The sequence below is a fragment of the Nothobranchius furzeri genome, chromosome 2 (genome assembly GCF_043380555.1).
Source record: "Nothobranchius furzeri strain GRZ-AD chromosome 2, NfurGRZ-RIMD1, whole genome shotgun sequence".
Taxonomy (NCBI): Eukaryota; Metazoa; Chordata; class Actinopteri; order Cyprinodontiformes; family Nothobranchiidae; genus Nothobranchius; species Nothobranchius furzeri.
The window spans coordinates 66,800,023-66,819,687 of NC_091742.1; the positions used below are offsets into that span (position 1 = coordinate 66,800,023).

At 40.2% G+C, this 19,665-nt stretch overlaps 1 protein-coding gene across 4 annotated transcripts in view; it reads left to right on the top strand.

Annotated features, from left to right (window-relative positions):
• Window positions 1–308: 308 nt before the first annotated feature.
• Window positions 309–19,665, top strand: part of LOC107377421 (RNA-binding protein with multiple splicing) — a 48,758-nt gene continuing 29,401 nt past the window's right edge. For 3 of the 4 annotated variants that reach the window (XR_011519284.1, XR_011519286.1, XM_070548925.1), the window contains exons 1-3: window positions 309–828; window positions 18,703–18,780; window positions 19,431–19,469. Coding sequence is in view for 1 of the 4 variants with exons in the window: in XM_070548925.1 (XP_070405026.1) it covers window positions 766–828; window positions 18,703–18,780; window positions 19,431–19,469 (180 nt within the window). In the remaining 3 variants the exon portion in view is untranslated. The other variant, XR_011519285.1, reaches the window with a different exon arrangement.

Below are 19,665 nucleotides of genomic sequence, written 5' to 3' on the forward strand. Positions count from 1 at the left end.
AAATCACCCAAGAATCAAGACAAAAAAAAAAGAATAAAGTATAGTAAAAATATGAAAAAGATCAGTTAAACAAAAATAAAACTAAATGGTTGAATAAAAATAATTAAAAACAAACAGTAAAAGTTTAAGCAAAAGTCATTTGAAATGACCGGGTCTTTTAGGTATTTAAACGCATAAAACCACAAAATCACATTTTTTGCGTATTTAATAAACAAATGTGTTCTTACAGCGTGACAACACGAAGCAGCGCGTGAGGAAAACGTTGCAGGAATGTTTCAGGGACTAAAATAACATCTGAGCTGGTTTTCTAGATGATGGATGCAGATTTTCCGGTGGAGGGTAAACGCTGCATCCCACCCAGACCCCTCCCTCCGCGGCGCGCGCGCGGACGTTACGGACTCGGAGATGAAGAGAGGAGGAGAAGTTCGCCTCCGGCGCACGTACAAGGAGCATTAACTCCGTTTCAGGAGGGGGAACAGCAACAACAAGCGCCTCCGGTAAAGCTTTCCAGGGAATGCTGAGGAATACCCGACAGGAGAGGAACACCGCTCACAGCTGACTCCTGTTTTTACCGCTTTTGATACCAACAAAGAAGAAGAAGAACCAGAAGAAGATCAGCCGTTATTGATGCGTACTGGTAGAGTGCGGTGAGAGAAGGACAGCCGGACTCCCTCTGACTGTCTCGGGGAGCTGCTTTTGTCATCATTCGTGGGTTTTGGAGAAGAGCAGAGACCAGAGAAGAAGTGAAAGTGTCAAAGACTCAGAATGAATAACAACAAAATCGAGAAAGAGAACGAGCCGAGTGAATTCACCAACCACGAAGAGGAGGTATGTATCCTACCTGCTGCCTCCGCCGCGCTACAAGGGGCGTCAGGGGGGTTCGTGTGACTATTTTAGCCGCCGAATTCCTAAAATATCTGTTTTCAAGAGAAAAACGAGAAGAAACCAAACTTATTCAGCTTCTATCTAAGTTTCCTCCACCACAGCTCACCAGGTTTCCCGCTATCAACTTTTTGTTGTGAACATCTTTGAAGTTCCTGCACCAGTAAAGCCAGACAAAAGTCAGAGCGTTTGTGATCCGAGGTAGAGTTTTCAGCCAAGCCGCTGAAGTTCAAACATCTGCCGCTGCAACATGTTGGCAAGAGCTCTTAAGTATCCCAGGCTCACAGAGGAGAATATCTCCTTTCATAACCGGGGCTTAATTTAATCTAAACACACCAGATTGATGCTGTTTGTCTGAAAACACGTGATATAATTGTGTTTCTCTCTCTCCCCTCCTAAATGGATAAGAGAATGGCCCAGTTTCTGTAAACATTGCACAATCTGGTTCAGTGATATCTCTTGTTGTGGATGTCTGTGTTTGGGGTTTATTTGCTTTGGCCCTTTTCTGAGCTCCACATCTCCTCAGAGGAGAGATGGAGACGTAGAGGAGGTGTATCAGATATTTCTCTTTTGGAGTAATCTGATTAGTGTCGGTGCAATGTAACTGAATCGCCAAACGGACTGACTTAATACCATATTTGGTTCGTGGCCGAGGTTTCTATGGATGCACTGTGGGTCTATGCAATCAAAATTACCATTTTAGAAGTTCATAAACTAAAAGAAAACAACATCTGTGGGTGTTTTGTTTGATCTGACCAAGAGGAAGTGCTATACAAATGGAGTAAACCTCAATTCTGAAAGCAAAAATCAAAAATTTCAGTCCTATGTGACATAAATAGTACATTTGATCTCTATCTTCATCTTACAACATTTCATTGTCAAATGTTACATTAAAGTTCCAGTCCCATTAGTCACCACTCACTGGTGTAATTGCATCTCTGCATTTGACCCATCCCAGCAGCAGTGTCTGCGCTCTGGAACTATTGTATGGTTTAATCTCCCAATCCAACCGGGATGTGAACCCCGATCCCCCAGTCCCAGGGTGGACACTCATACCACTAGGCCGCTGAGAAGGTTTAAGGGTATCCTCTGCGATAAATACGCATCGTCTACACACGTCTTTAGTCAGTGTCTCTCTGCTGACAGGGACTAGTCCCACCTTAATGAGGAGGGTCTTTTAGGGAATATGAGGCAAAAAAAAACTGCAACAGCCATTCAAATTTTCTCGTTATGATTTGGTAACAGTGTCCTAACTGTGTCCCATTTTGTTGGCCAGTTTTCCCTCATTTGATATGTTGATTTCATCATCAACCATTTCAAAAGCTGTCTCTCATTTTTCTTCCTTTCTGACTCACGGAAATTCAATTTAGAAAAGTTCTGGACAGTTTTTTGAAGACCACAGTGATTCGGAATGTTTTCGGTGAGGAAATTTATCTGAAAACACAAGTTCAGCGACAACACTCGAGGAAGTCCTTGGAAATATGGTGAGAGGTTTTGGAAACTTTTAAATGCAGTTTGGTCCTCAAGAGCTGTATCACAATGAGATACTTGTGTCTTTATTCTTGAATCACAACTCTCCACACATTATTGCTTCCACTGTCACTGAGATCAACAAGCACTGAGGGTTCATTAACATACAGCTGTTGTAGATCTCCCATCAATACTGGAATTCATATCAGTGTAAAAATAGCCAAAAACCTGCAAAAAGATATAAACTGGCCCTCCTTTTTATTCAGCGTAATAAATATTTCACATTTTTGTAATCAGTCAAACTTTGGAAACAGTTTGACCTTGGATTTTATTCTGGAAGGTCTCGTTTTCATAGGTGGAATACATCAAACACTAATCAGCAAATGTCAGTTATTTAGCGATTGGTTTGTTTGCAGCCTTGTGTTGTTGGGCAGTTAAACCTCTCAGCTCGCCCGTGGCGCACGTTTGAATTTCTATCATGTCCACGAGCCGAAGGACCAGACGGGAGCCGTCTGTAGCCAGCGCACAAACAGGGGGGAGTAATGGCCAGAGGAATCTAATGTCTTAGAAATGTTTGGAACTCATCCAGGACAGTAGACACTTACATTTCCTCGGATGAATTAACATAAGGTTAGACCGCGGCACTTTGTCTTCGTGGAAACAGCATGTGGTGTTAGTGGGAGATCAGTGAGGCTTTCGGGGGAGTTTGTGCTTTTGACAGGCTCTCTTGTGGACATGCTTCAGGTAGGTTTTGCACAGACGCACACGGTGCTTGGTATAATAGCAGGACGAGTTTATGATGGGGAGTTGGACTGTCTCAGCCTTTTAAAATCTTCCCTACGCTCCATCAAATACACCAAATACCTAACCGCTGTAAGTTTAACAACACCATAGCAACTGTAAACTGTAACCTTATAAGAGCTAAAGTTTAACAGCCTTGCTGGTGTGACTCTCACATGCTCCCCCCCCCCCCCCCCCAACCCCCACTTCTACACACTCTCAAGTCAATGGATCACTGATTCGCACCAGTAAAGCACTGTTGCAAGCTTGGCTCCTCATGCCTACTTCATTGCTCAACCTCCAAAGCTCGATGATGCTTAGTGTTTATCTTTCGCGGACCGGCGCTCAACCAAACATGGGCTTGTTGCAGGGCGAGGTATGCAGGTTTCGGCCCCCGCGCTCCTAATCTAAAGAGTCGCTTTGATAAGAATTATTATCAGGTGTTCTGGATGCTTTACGTAGTGCAGCACTCAGCCGACGATGGAGCTGAGGTGAAATATGGTCGCCTGCATGGTGAATGTCAAAGATATGTTGTAGCCAGGGCCAGTTTCCAGACCTTGTTTGGATAAAGGAATTTGGAGTGGACCCTCTGTAGGTTTGGAATAAACTGATATGAATAGGGCTTAAGTAAGAAATTATAATTTTATTCAGTTTAGCTAAGAAAACAATGACATGGAGTATATTTACTAACAGTGAGACTTCCAGGCCTTTTTGTCCTATCAGGAAGGAGACGCATTCAGACAAAGAGCAGACGCTCGGAGATGCTGAGTTCATTGTTTTTGATCAAGATTTAGGCCAATTTAAAAATTTCTTCTAGACTTTTAATTAAACAGATGCTGATGTATTTTTTTTTGTTTCAACCAAAACTGAAAAAAAAAACTGATGAGTTCACAATGAAACTGTGATATTGAAAAAATATATATATATATATATCATAAAAAAATATACATATACTGGTCAACTGTTGAGTTGAATATTATTTCCATTGTTTTATTATGTGTTTAAAGTTCTAGTCACACTTTACAATAAAGATTCCTTTTTTAATGTTACCTAATGTGTTATTAAGCATTAACTGCTTAGCTATATTATGTAATGTATTATTAAACAGAACCCCCCTTGGCCCTTTGTCCTTACCTTAAAGAGCAAGTCACCCCTTACAAGAAGTGTACTTCACTCCCACTTCATGTTTGAAAAATGCAACAAATGCTGTTGCCTTGCAGACCGAGAGGGTGGAGCCACTAACAAATACACACACTCACGACATTGTGACATCATAATGTACCAGTTTACATCATAGCATACCTCTTAGCCAACAGCGGTGGCAGATTTAAATTCAAATGCAGTGCAGAGTTTTTACCTGACAACGGCACAACACTGACAGTTTCAGGCAGAAATTTTAAATTTTAACTAAAATGCACTAAAGTGCAAAACTATTGACTACACGTGTCTGCAGCACGATTAGACACGGATTTATATAGTTTATCAGAAAAAATAGTTGATTTGGGGGTGACTTGCTCTTTAAGCACACTTAATAGTTCACAATAAGAGCAATGCTAATAAAAAGACCCTTATTGTAAAGTGTTAAAGTTCCTGAAATACTTGAGTCTTAATGCTTCCAAAGTGTTCGGAACTATAAATTAAACATAAAATGTTATGATGCAAATAAGGGAACTAACCATTTATAGCACTTATTCCTCTATCATCCTGCACTCTGGCATATCTCAAAAACCCACCCTGAAATTGCTTCAGTTTGATTTTGGCAAAAGGATCAGAACCTTCTGTTTTATTACATTAATATAAAAAAGATGTAATTTATTAAGTAGCTGATTCACAGATAAGAAAAACAGAATAATGAAGTCAGAAAGAAAGTTTTTTTTCTCTAGCAAAACTAATTAATCTTCTGTGGAACGTGAGGGTTATTGTTTTGTTTTGCATGTTATTTTTTAAAAGATAAGCTTTAATTAATGGGTTCTGGGATTTGAAACTGACTTATTTAAAAAGTAAATCAACAAATAAAAATCAAAAGATTAGAATAATCATTACCAACAGCACAAATTGTTAAAAATTGCTTCACTTAGCAATAGAAAATAATAGATGTGATGTTTGTATTTTGTCTAAATTGGCTACGTTTAAATAAACAACTCAATTTTGGACCTAGTTGTCTTTATCTGGACATTTATTGGAAAAACAGAGAAAAGTAAAGGAGGTTGTGAGTTTATAGAAACGCGTTGCAGCCCACCAAGTCACCCGACTAGGACTGACCTTTCACCTCTTTGCCGTCAGTTCTCCTCTGGATATCTTGTGTTTGTTTAAGTTGAAACCTGCCCAACCTGCAATCCTCGGAGGTTCAGGACTTGCTTTTTCTGTTTCTTTCTCATTCACTTAACAGCCGAGTGAGTACAAAGTAGACATGTACACATTTATTTATTAGTTTTCTCTGCAGGATGGAAAGAGTCAGTAACCGGAAGGATGAAACAATGAAACCAAGCAGGATTTTAAGCCTCGTCAGACACTTGTTGACTCAAGTTCCTACCTGGCCATAAACATGTAAGTGGATCTTTAAAAGTGCTCGAAGAGGCAGAGAGTACCACTCAAGCAGAGTTCAGCAAATGTGATGTATCTCCCCGGGGTGTAATCGGATTGTGCATGGCCTGCTTTGGGTTTCCACCAGGTCCCCTTCAAATAGCAGGTCATGTGGTCAGCGTGACCTTTTCTATCAGGAGATGAAGGTGGGGAGCTACGCTGCTGGAGAAGCACGACTTGTGTGCGCGCATGTGTGTCTATGAAAAGGGCATGCAGATACATTAACCGTATGTGACACGAAACGTTACCGCAGGGAAAAGGTGGCCATGATAGGGCGACAACGTCCAGCAAATGTGGCGTTTGGTTGGGAAACAGAATTCACCTCAGACAAAGACTTGGAGGTAATCTTAAAGTGGCTCCATTTATCTATATGGTAATGCAGACAATAAAAAGCCCCTTTAAAGCCTCACACAAACACTAACCCCCCCCACACACACTTTTTCTAACAGTCTGATAGGTGGGAGTTTATTTATAAAAGCCCTGAGGGAATTGTCATCTTATCTTAGCCATTTGTCAGCTGAGTGACAAGAGATATTAGAAAAAGCAACAGCAAAGCTCAACAACAAAAACCCAATTTCTATATTTATTTATATAAAGTACAATCACTTATCTGCTTCCTTTTAAAGTTCTGTTAGCTGTCAGCTATTTTGGCTTGAAATAAATGACATGATACGTACGCAGTTTTTCTTAGATGGTGTGAAACATCTTAAGGGATTATTCCGTCACCTTTGCTAAATATTATTTACTCACAAGCTGTAATTATCCCCCTACATTGCATCGTCTCATCGTTTCATCTCATTTCTCGTCTCTAACCCACCCATCTCTCCACCCTTTCTTTCTGACCCTCCCACTTTTATCTTTCTTCCTCTTTGTTCCTCTTCCTTCTTTCCTTTGTCCCACCCCCCCTGCCTTTATCTTGTTCTCTTGCCATTTCCTCCCGCTTTTCCTCGCTCCACCCAGCCACGGTCTATAATTTACCACACTTCATCTCCCCCTTTCTATCACTCCCTTCTTTTCCGTTCTGCCTTTTCACTCTCTTGCACCCATTATAGTCCTCGGTGGACGCGCTCCTTATCGTTTATCGGCCCGTGTGTTGAGAGCATGACCCTGAGATCCCCAAGAGCAAGGCGGTGTTTATGGTCATGGGAAGAGGCTCGAAGCATGAAGCTAACGAGGCAGAACGATAACGAAGATGGATTGTCAGTCTGACTGTCCATCTGTGAGCTGAAACAAGCTACTGTCAAACCAAACTGAAGTTTGGTAGCCCCGGTGGAGTATGTCATCAAATCCTTAAAGTCCCAGACCAGCAGTCGCTTCATTGGGTTCAGCTTCATTGTCATGACATGTAACAAGTAACAAAATACAGTTTATCACTACTTTAGAAGTGAACTGTACAGCTACAATGTTCACTCACGTGACCCTGAAGTCATGCAAAACTCAAATGGGGAGGAAGGAAGTGTTTTGCTCCACTACAAAAGCGAGTATACTAAAGTCTTAAATGGGCTGGCACAGACGCAATATCATGGAAAAATCCATCTTCCTTCTGGTTATGATCCATACATTTAAAAAAATCTGGCTTTTCGTACACTCTGAAGGATTTAGCCAGTGTTGAAGTGATCAACTGTCTCGTGCTGCTTACCTCATATTACAACTGCAGACCAAATGAAAGTTTTATAAATCAGGAAGCCTACAGCTACTTGATTCAGGTTGGGTTAAAGAGACGATGTGTAGTTTTTATTTTTAATCTTGAGAAATATCCATCAAAACATTGTTGAAAATGCATTAAATTATGTCCAGTTGTTGAAAAATATTGGGGGCTTCATAAAAATTGGGTGTTAAGTACACAGGGCATCTTTGGAAGCTTTAAATGGGTGTCGGCTTGTTTTTGCTTGGGTGAGTAGTGAGTTGTGCTTTTACTTTATTAGTTTATGATAATAATGCTATCGCTAATGCTAACAACGAGTATGTTTATTTGCTAGGATCAACTTGTAAAAAAATTATTATGCTATTTTCAATCCAAATTTGTGATTTCAAGAAGGTATAAATGCCACGTTTGGGGATGTGAATGCTATGTCCTGTGAAACCCAACAATAGTAAGAACTTCTGACTCATTTTCCATGGACAAAAGCTCTGATGCTCCTGCTTCTTTGAGTAAAAGTTTGTCAGAGGAATGGGTCAGATGATATCTAAACATCTCACCTCTGATTGGCTAACGGCAAAACACTTCTTCCACTCTCTCTGTTTACTTTTCTTTCTTGGGTAAAAAATGTAACATTGATGTTTTATCTTCACAAAAAAACACAATCCTGAACATTTTGTGCTGTGTTGTGGAGTTGCTAATGCTAGAGACTAGCTTCTACAAGCCAAGATGCGTTCGTCTTTCTCCTAGCTGCAAAAACAATCAAGAATTCTGTGGTTCTAAGCAAAAGTAGGCGGGGCCATGAATACTAATCTTTCCTGTGATGTAGAAGTGACTGGCTTTTTCTGTCATGACCCTGTCTAGCTCCTATCTGCGGCTAGTGCAAGAAATGGTGGTTTGAAAACAAATTTTCAGGTTCAGCATGCATGTGCTACTCAGCATGACATTCGTATTTCAAAAAGAACGTCTCAGTGAACGATACCTTTAAGAACACGAGTATCAAAAGATCTATTATGATTCAGGTATGCAGATGGGCTATATTAATGTACGCAATCCAATATAAATTTGTATTATCAATAAGCTTACACATAAATATATGGACAATATATATAATATCTAAATAGGGTTAGATAAAAAAATCAAAGTGAATTTACCCCAAAAACATGAAAACAACAATGTTTTTGAGTTAAACAAACAACTTGCTAGCTTGCACTTTTGAAGACAATTTGTTCCCTTAGCCTGGCTGAATTGACAAAAATATAATATTAACACTTTTATTGCTATTAAGTTGATTTTATCAAAAACTTTTAGATAGTTGCCAGCAACTTGTAACAAAAACACAGTTTATATCAGTTCCAAATGATGAATCTACACCAAAAAAACCACACAACACAGTTTGATAAAGTATTACAGCACCAACAAGGTGAATCTAAATTAGCTATTAGCTGAGTTGATAATCAGTTGTGGAACTATGCCTCTTTCAGGGCTTGTTTCATATAGTTAGATCATTTTTTGTGCTTGTCTGCTGATGAAATATTTTTTTGACCAAATAGTTCCTTTTTTATCCTTTACTTTCCCAATTTTTTAATTATTTTTTAAAGCACACAGTTTTCAATAAAGATAGTCAGGCACAAAGCTGAAAATGACTAAAAGAGTGGCCAAAAGTTCTACGTAAAATCTTGAAAGCCTGAGGAGTGACTGGTCAAGGACACTCTAAAAACCTTCCATAAATGTTTGGCCCCCTGGAAGCAGAATCTAAATAAATAGAGGTCATTAATCCAATGAATAGCTATGCTAGTTCCAGTCTGCTGCAAACAGAAGGAGGATGTAATATGTAAAGACAAAGTTTGACACCTACAGTTACAGGCTGTGGTGGATGATCAAGATGTGAGCTGTGTTGACAAATGGTGTTCTTTCACCCGCTTCGTCACACGCGTGACTCAAGATCTGCTGTTTGTGATTTTCTCCTCCTCCCTTCTTACAAGACGTTTTAACCCTTTGCCCATCCAACCTCAACACTGAAACAGCACGAGGTCTTCACTTGGTCAGCTGACAACAAAAGGAAGGCCAGGAAATGCCAAAGCCAAGATTAGTTCACCTTATTGAGCACTTGGAGCTCCGGGAGGTGACACAAGGACAGGAGATGAAGCCAGCGTGAATGGTTTTTGATGAACTCTAAGCTGACAGTCAAGAAGTCAAACTGATGTGTGGCTGACAGTCTGTGAAAGAGTTGTGTCTCTCTTTAACACGACACCTCGGGGAGAGGGGGGGGGGGGGGTCTTTCTGCTGAAAATGGTGACACGGAAAACAAAATCAGAGTATACATGTGGCATTAGGAGATTCTGTTCTGTCTCTACGCCAGATGAAAAACAAGGGAAACTCTTGTGAAGGCAGGGACTAAGGAGCAACAGGATGAAAAAAACATACGGTGCACGCCTACTCGGTCATTTGTTTTAAAGGTCCTTTAAAGGTTAACCTGTTGGAACATTTACAGACTCTTACAGAGCTCTAATTGTTGGGCAAGAGCGCTCGAAACGAGGGGAAAAAACAAAAGACGCTCTCCTGTCTTGAGTTCAAGCGTATCGCCTGGAGTGTGCTCAATCTCGCAGTTGATCCCTGCCCTGCTCAACAACCCGGGCCCAACCTGTGACCTCTGACCCCTGAGTGTGAAACTTAACCCACTGACCCATGGCGATTAACAGACAGTCTGAGCCATCCATTTATGGTTGTCTGACACCTCTTGGGCCTGTGGTTTCTCACTCCTCACATTCTCTGACGTGGAAGGTGATAGGAGGAGAAAAAAATCAAAGCCAATGAGGATGATGGATCGTGATGCCAACGCTGAGCAGCGACATCTCGAGATGGCGAGGGAGGGGTAGCAGTCGGTTAGACTGTTTTTAATAACGTGGCGCTCAACTGATGCAAGATAACTCAACTCGCCTTGAGCTCTCGTGGGTTTATTGGGCCGGCTTTGATTTTTAACCTGTCACAAACAATATGGATTTAAAAGCAACGAGTCTGGAAGTGCACTGGGAATTTTTCTTTGGTGCTTTTTATGATTTCATGTGCAGTAAATCTCTGTATTCACATGCGCACCTGCTGCAAGAGGCTGCTGCGACCTCTTTTCAAGGGTAAAGTTATGTCCGGACATATTTGGCTTGAAGGACTCCTGTTTATTAACTCGTCTGACGCTGGAAATCCAGGAGGAATACTGGAGGAAATACAGGAAAGTTTAGAAGTGAAACATCACGTGACTTACTGAAAATAAACTTTAAGATGATTTCAGGGCCAATATGTGCTGCTGAACAAAAATAGTGTTTTTTCACTGAAACCAATATAACTAATTCAGCTAATTCAGCTGCTACCTAGTAAATTTATTTTAATGAGACAAACTGAGCAGGCTCATAGTGGTTGACCCTAATGAATGATTGCTGGAGAAAGTTTCAGAATTTGTATAAAAGGAATATATTAAAACAGTTTGTTGGAATCTTAGTTTCCTAGTTATGGGTTATGATGACTGATTAGTAGAGGTGCTGAAAAAAATCGATTTAAGTCTGAATCGGGATTCTTATTTATAGAGGTTCAGAATCGATCCCAAGAACTCAAATATTTGGCATGTTACAGGTTTGAGATGCACTTTTGTATGTTTTTTAACTTTGTTAGGAGAGTTAGTTCTCCGTTTACCTTTGTGCTCCCATAAAGTGGGATGATTTATTTTTGAATCTGCTGATAAGAGGGCACTTGAATGTAATTTTTTCCATACTCATTAGTTTGAGATATTCTCAGATTTATTTTCTAAGTTGATAAGTGAGTACTCAGGATTACTCATGTATTTACTTTAAGTTATTGATAAATGAGAGAACACATTTTCCTTTGTAAGAAATCTGAGGCACTTGTTTTAAACAGGTTGAGGACTCAAATGTTAAACTTGTTTCCACACATACTTGAAAAGTATTTGACCGTATTACTTTCAAAGCTACTGTTAGGTAACTAAAGATTTGTTATATTTTACAAGGTAAGCAAAATAAATGTTGCCTTTTGGTCAAAAGATTGCTTCTGTTTACAGTTTTAGAATCACTTTAGATTACCTTGTAAATTAGCATTTTTGGAGCATGACCAGTTTAAAGTCAAATAAAAATGTCCCATAGCTTTAACTAACTCGTACAACAAAGTAGTCAATCCTAGAACTGACACTCTTTGTTAACATTGATTGTGAATTGATTTAAATCGAGAATCGATTCTGAATCGAATCGACGCCCAGAGAATCGGAATTGAATCAAATCTTGAGTTGCTCTAAGATTCACATCCCTACTGATTAGAATAAAAATTAAGTAATTTTTGGTCATTTGTTAATCCAAAAGAGTTATACAGTTTTTAGCTATTATTTTTTGTATGTGAAATCAAATTGAGTTAAATTATTTATTCATTTACAACCACGGCATTTGGTTTTAGGGATTATTTAATTTATTCAAGATGTTCTGAAAACCTCAAACTCATGGGCAGCAGTAACTCAGGAGGTAGAGCAGGATGTCCAGTAATCAGAAGGTTGTAGGACTGATCCTGGCTTCTGCCAGAGAATGCTGCTGTTGTGTCCTTGGGCAGACACTTAACCCACCTTGCCTCCTGGTGGTGGTTGGAGGGACCAGAGGCGCCTGTGTACGGCAGGACTCGTCGCCGTCATTGTGCCCCAGGGCAGCTGTGGCTACATCGTAGCTCATCTCCACCAACGTGTGAATGTTTGTGTGAATGGCTGAATGACTGATTGTTTTGTAAAGCGCCTTAGGGCACTGTAAAAACGGTGCATCTTGTTGTCAATGAACACATTTTACATCATACAGAACTTGAAGACTTTGTCTAGTGAATGTTTTCAGATTTTTATTATTCCCGATAACAATGAATATAAATTCTCATTTTATCAGTAATTAGTTTTAGATCTTGCTTCCAAGCAATGTCCAAGTCACGCTAATTGGGTTGTTCCCTTAAGGTAGCACCTCTCTTGTGTGTGGCTGTGTGAACAGCCTCTTTACCTTTCAGTCATCATCAATAGGCTGGTACAAGAAAACCTGCGAGGCTCACTGATGGAGAATCAATAGGTTGAGGACCTCGTCCGGCGCTTGTGGAGTCTCTGATTAGAGGTGCACAGATCCTCCAGGACTTGCTGCAGAAGTGGCCTTAATAGGAGGTGATGTTTTTTGCCCGGGGGGCTTTCCTGCTCAGCTAAGGCGTTGCCAGGAAACCTCTATGACCGCCGGCTGGGAAACACTCCGCTGGCTTATTGTAGCTGCTTGTTTAGATCCTAGTCTGCCCGCATGTTGGGAGTGTGAGCGCGCCTTAAATGGTCAATGAGTCAAAGTCTCGAACCAGGCCAACAGTATGGTAATGGAGATATGCAGCTCGTGAGAAACCAGTGAAACCATCCCAGTAGAACAAGCACCCCTGGATTGCCCTCGTCTACAGTTAAAAGCATCTTCTCTGCCTTGTCTGATGGAAACCTAAAAGACTGTAATCGACTGCAGATGTGCGGTGCCGTCGACATGTTTTGTTTGTGATTCATCCTGCAGCCGGCGTGTGCAGTCAGCTCCACACTGGACACGCTGAAAACGATCATATATCACAACAACTGACGTCAGGAAGTCTCAGGAACAAGGGCCGACACCGCCAAGAATGTCCCATTGTTCTAGGCTGCAGCGCGGTCGCCGCTGTCTTGACTTGTGCGGTGACTAAAGATATGAGCTTCATTTAGAGATGAAACCCCAGATAGGTCGACAGGGGAGGGTCGGATGACTCAGGTTTTCACTCTCTCTGTGCCAGCTTCCTGGTAAATGTGCAATCACAACGTTTCAGGCTGATACCATAAATGTCATTTTACTCTTTTATGTTAACAGTATTTGAGAGTCTAACTGACCATTTGTCAGAAAATCAATAAACCTGGCATCTTTTTGTAGCTATAACATGAGTTCACAGAAACACAACAACTGTTGAAGATCCCTGATTTGATTTGAAATTCATGTAAGAAAACTTTGTAGACTTTAGTGAAGCAGAAGTGGACACTGCTCACCTCTGTTGGGGTAGGTGTGAAGGTGTTAAAGTCGCCACGGGGACTTCTCTCTTTTCTTTTGTCTCTGTTTTGGTTGGATGAGTAGTTAGGCGCTGGCCACGCTGTTGCTCCCCCAGTTGCTAAGCTGCTTTGTTTGTGCGTAGCCCTGCCTTTGGATTTTGTTGGCGTGTGTATCAGGTTACACATGAGCACGTTCGCCCATAGCGCTTCTTTTGTCTTTGAGAACCCACTTCCTAATCAATCTGGCTTTGATTTTACCCAATCACACAGCTTTGTTCTCAACATTCAGTCAGACTGATCAGACTGTAATGGGGTTTCAGGAATTTTTCCTTTTTCTTATTTTGAAACTCAAACAATTTAAATGGAAATCACACATTTTGTTTATTGTGAGGGATGTATGCTAGCTGTCCTTAGCTGACCCTTTATTAAGGATACACACATCTACGATTACATACAGATAATAGAATTTCCTGTTTGACTGGCCGCAGATTGAAACCAGAGCTGCACTCAGAAGTACGACCGGACCTCTCAGCACCTGTGCTCTTGTAGTGCTGCTATGTCTGTGTTTACTGAGCGCCGCCGCATGTGTTAATGGGTCTGCATGTGTTGAAAGAACTGCTGCTGTTCACACTGGCCCTCTTTTCTTTAGCCCTGTCTGTTGGATGACAAAGGGGTGGACGCTCCTCAGAGTTTCATTAAAAATGCACCGATAACATTTTTCAAGGCCAATTTTCAATTCCCTAGTTTGTGAAGCTGATTCAGATTTTCTCCCAATCGGATTTCTCTAAGAAATGTAATTGGTAGAGTTGGGGCATTATTTACATCCTGGTGTCTGGGAAGGTCTGACATTTTACCACTCGAGGGTTATGGTTTTAGAAATGAGTCATGTTGGTGAATGGTCAACTAAAAAATGTTTGTAAGAAAACAATAAGATAAACATTTTTGGAAAGGAGGATATTCGATACACAAATAATAATAATATCCCAAAATTATAGCTACAATAATAAACGATGGTTTTTATTGACATCAACAACAGTTCTTGCTATAATTATTTAGTTACTGACAGTACCTCAGGCACTATCACAGAAAAGGTGTACATAGTTAGAATATATTTATAATAAGCAATAAATTAGAAAAGTATTGAAGAAGTAAACAGTAAATGTCATTGCTATTTAGCCCAATTGTAAGTCAGTTCACTGACAACCAGGGGCGGAGCTAGAGTCCCCAGGGCTCCACACTGCCCATCCTAAGAAATAAAATTAAATGCAAAATATTTTGTTAATTAAAAAAAAGAAACATAATTATGTTTATAATAAAACAGCTGGTAAAGTCAACAAGTAATTTCTTTCTGATTAGTAAACAGGAGTATTTGTACAAACAAGATTGAAATTAAAAACTTTTAAAGTAAATGTCTCAGCCAATTTGAGCATTATTTAGCACTGCCTGTGTGGAAGCTTCAACGTAGGTGAATCAGGAAGAGTTTTAACCTTTTCTAGCTATAATTTATCAATGTTAGAAACAGATCATTTGGCTTAGGGCTGGCCAATAATTAAAAAATGTATCATTATCAAAATTTTTGACTCTTAACCAATATCGTTTTTCAAAAAATGTCAATAAATTTGTTAATAAAAAAATGAATAGATGTGTGTTGGTTAGCAACATTCATGTCACTTTAAGGAGCTGTACCACCTCAAGTCACATGACAGCGTGACTCAACGTAATACTCATGACCACCATCTAGTGGTACATGTAGTTATCGTCCATTTATCGTTATTAAGGTGAATCTTCAATGTACCATGATTTAGAGTTTGGGTCAATTGCCCAGCCCTAATGTGTCTGTATTTTTCACCTCAGGTGGAAAAGGTTAACAAAGTATCTGCTTAGCTTTGGTGCAGTCACAGGTCAGAGATCATGATTTTTAAATACTGGTCACCGTTAAATCTTCTTGGTCTACTCTACATAGCAAGTCTACTAATGCTAAGTGAAATAAAGCTATGTGCCAAGTCAGTCTGACCAATAGAATATGTTAGACTATAAGCAGATATTTTAAATAGCTTATTATATTCTGTAAAGTGTATTGGAGTGTTTGAAGTTTAGATCTAGTAACAGGGCGGCACGATGAAGTGCAGCATGCGATCATTTTAGAGGCCATAAACAAATGAAGCTTTCTTTCACAATTTTGGGAGAGCTAAGAGGCAAATGTTATTGTTAGCATTTAAATAGTTAGTTTAGAAATCCATAAGTTCATCTGACAGAAAATACATGAGTTTTAATGTTTATTAAACCTGCACAGACTGCAGAGTTGTCCTTGATTAGATAAAGGGTCTTAGCTAAATCTACTGGACTTCTGAAATAGTTTCTAGATGATTTACTATTTCAATCACAAGTTTCTCTGACAGAGCATGATGGTCATTTGGTCCTTGGGAGTAAAGCAAACAGAGCAGGCCTTTGTTTGGACCAAAGTTGCTGTGTAATGCCATTAGTCATTAGAACTGTATACTTCCTGCTCTTCTCAGACACGGCGCATATCTTCATGGGGATGGGCAAACGGTGCTGGCGGTAATCAACCCAGAACTTTGCATCAGTCAAAATAAACTCAAAAGGTGCAGGTTTGCTGTGAGGCTACAGTGTTATTTATTGTGGATTCAAGCTAGCATTTTACTCCTTTTTTCTCCCTGAAGCTAAGCTAATTATCACAGCTGCTTAGCATGAAAATGAAGCTACAGCGGTTTACAAGGATATTCCACCCTAAAAGGAAATTCTGTTGACATATTTCCCAGAGTTTAAGTTAAACTGAGCTTGAAATGGCTCACATCAAAAAGGTCACTTTCAAATATTTTGTATTTGCGCTTGAGTCTTTTGATGTGTCTTCGTATAATTTGTAATTTAAAAAAATATTATTTTGTCATGCTTTGTATCAGGCTTTGCTTTTTAATAAGTAGATGGTGTATTTGTATAGCACCTTCTTAGGATTCCACAACCCTCCAAGGCCCTTCACAACACAATTAGTCATCCACACATTCACATGCTGGTGGGGATGAGCTACGATGTAGCCATAGCTGCTCTGGGGCGCAGTGACAGAGGCGAGGCTGCCGAACGCTGGTACCATTGATCACCACCAGCAGGCAAGGCGGGTTAAGTGTCTTGCCCAAGAACACGAAAACAGCATTCTCTCGTCGGAACCGGAATCGAACTTACAACCTTCCGATTACCTCCTGAGCTACTGCTGTCTCCAGCTTATTTGATGCTTAGGCTAGCATCTCAACTTAGCTGAGCAATTCAACTATTTTAGCTTAACTAAGTATAAGAAGGGCATTTTAAAACTCGTCAGTGCATTTTCATGCGCATCAGAAAACAAAATTGCCCTTAAAATGCTCATGTCATTTTTTTAAAATGTATGTTAACGTGTTAGTCTGGCCGAAGGCTAATTGGTTCTAATCAAGCTGAAACACCCAGATAACGTAGTAGCAATCCAAATTCATTTAGCTTGTAACTGTGTCAGCTGAACTGAACCGGTTGGATGCTCACGTTCCAGAAGTGACGAGACCGCTGAAGCGGTCTTCTGATAATATCATTGCGACAAAGTAACACACGCAACACCATCAAACAGTGCAGTAGGTACCAAATAAGCTGTGCTGCAGCGTTGTACATTCCTTCGGCCATTGCACATATGCTGTTTCAATTCCATCTGCTTCATCCCTGCCAGTGTTTGTTTACTATTTGTGTTGCTGTAAGCTGACCGGAATGTCGCCACCTACGGTACCGGAGTGGAAGGAACTTTTTTTTAGAAAGGTCGGTTTTCTAATGCGCATGTTACACTCGGATAAAGACTCCCAGCTTTTTACCATAAGATCGACCTGGATCAACTTAGGTGCCAGTCAGTGCGCATGTAACCGCGGTGAATGTTGGAGTGATTTTTTAAAATAACATCTAAATGACTTGTTATAGTTTGTTTAGGTTTGGTTTTATCCTTGTTTTTAAAGAAGCTTACCGAATGCTCAAGCTAGCAATTTAACTAGTCTTAGCAGTTATGCCAAGCATATAGGGAGATATTTAAAACCTCTATAATATATTTTCATGCATCTCATAAATATAGTAAAGATAACAAGATGTCTAATAGAGCACATGACAAGAAAGCAGTGAGAAAGCTGTATACACAAAGGGTTAGCATGTTCTTGTAGTTTCCAAAGCTGCGTTTATAGGTGTATTGTGTCTTTATTTTAAAATATCTCGAGCTTTATATCACGTGAGGTTTCCTCCATCATATAGAAGAGGCAGAGTGTTTCTGTTTCTTTTTTGTTTTGAATGAACTCGTTCTCTCCATCAGCAGACACCACACCACATAAAAGCACCTTCTTTAGCCCCAAACCTCTCTTGCAGTCTTCCCCCCATTGCTTCCCTGCACTACCTGCGGGGGCAGCGTGCTTTTGTCTACGCTGCTCCGTCCCTCTGGAATGCTCTTCCTCTCTCAGTGAGGCTGGCACCATCCCTCCCCCGTTTCAAGTCACTGAAACAAAGGTGAAAAGTAAAATAGCTTTTTTGTACACATGTGTTTTGTACTGTGGTCAACAGTGTATATACTGGTTTTATGATAGAGGCCACGGGCCGGTAAAAATTTGACCACGGGCCCCAATTGGCCTGGGGGCCGGACATTGGACATGTCTGGCTTAAGGCCCACTTTTACGACCAGGCATTTTTAAACCTTTGAATTTTATTAATTATTTTTATTATGTATTATTTTATTGACTGTGATTTTACTGCTTTGTTGTGTACTTTTATTATTGATTGTGTTTTTGTTTTTATGTTGTGTTTAACTTTTTATCTGTACAGCACTTTGGTCGGCTGCATGCCGTTTTTAAAAGTGCTTTATAAATAAAGTTGGTATGGTATGGTACCTCTGAGTCCCAGCCGCATTTTCCTGTTGTCCACTGTAGCTAAGGCGTACAGTACATTAAAATTCCCCAGCAATGCCGGCTCGAGCTGCAAGTTGAAAAGTTCAGATGTAAAACAGAGGCTAGAACTCGAAGGAGAGAACTGCCACAAAAAGGCAGAAAGTTGTAGTAGCTTACACAAGAGAACACAGTGCTTTAGAAATGAGTGTTTGCTCAACTGAAACACATAAAAAGTCTGTTTTTAAGCATAAAACCAACCCACTTTAGCTGTTTCACTCTTGGTCAATGTCTTATTTTTATTCGTTACCTCATCAGTCTCTGTCAAAAAGGTAGAGTGGCTAATTATAACCGCGGAGGTAAATTAAAAATAAATGATCTCTCTCTTTTGTCCTCCTCAGGTCCGAACGCTGTTCGTCAGTGGGCTACCACTGGATATCAAACCTCGGGAGCTGTATCTCCTCTTCAGACCATTTAAGGTATGCTTGTATGTTTTAGGCTGATGGGCTGTGGGCTATTCTTAGCCGCTTTCCATCCAGCAGTCAATGAGACCTCCATTAATGGTGATGAAATAAACGGCAATGGAAACTCTCGCAAGCTTCCAGTGTTCTTAAAGCCAGGGCTCAGTCCCATCCTGGGCCACAGGAAGTTGTTTCTCTTGGGGGAAAAAACACAAACAAACTGCTATATAAAAACAAAGCTACACTGTTTGTTTTACTTGGTCATATTGTCTGAGATTTCCAGTCCAGCAAAGTGAAAGTGGATTTTCAGGCTTGTTTTTGGACCGTTGCCCAAAAAATAATGCACCTTAATGGCTCCAGAGCGGTGCTGTTAAAGTGAACGATGAATAATTGCAAAGCATGTAATCCCTCTCTTAGACGATGCTTATGGTATGTGCTCTGGGTAAATGGTTTATGTCATGAGTGTTGAAAGCAGTAAGTCTTGATTATTCTGCTAAAACACAACAATCTAATCCATCTGTTCTTTGTAAGAGCTCCACAAGCCAATCAGAGCCTCATTTAGTCATCCATGATGTTTACATGCAAAAATAACCAAATTTGTGTTAAATATCAGCATATTTGGGCTCAGATGCATGTTCTCTAATCTCTTTTTCCCTTTTTTATACCAGGGCTACGAAGGATCCTTGATAAAACTCACTTCTAAACAGGTATGCTGCTTAATAACCACCTTGTTTTCATACCTGTTTCAATGCACAATCTCTTTCTACCTTTCATTCTGGTGCTATTGGGTTGTTGACACTGAAGGATTCACCCCCCCGTTTCATGTCAGGAAGCACCTTATAACAGGGGGAAAAGGTTTCCTGAAGGGAGGGAAAACACGTAGCACAAACTTGCTTTTGGCAG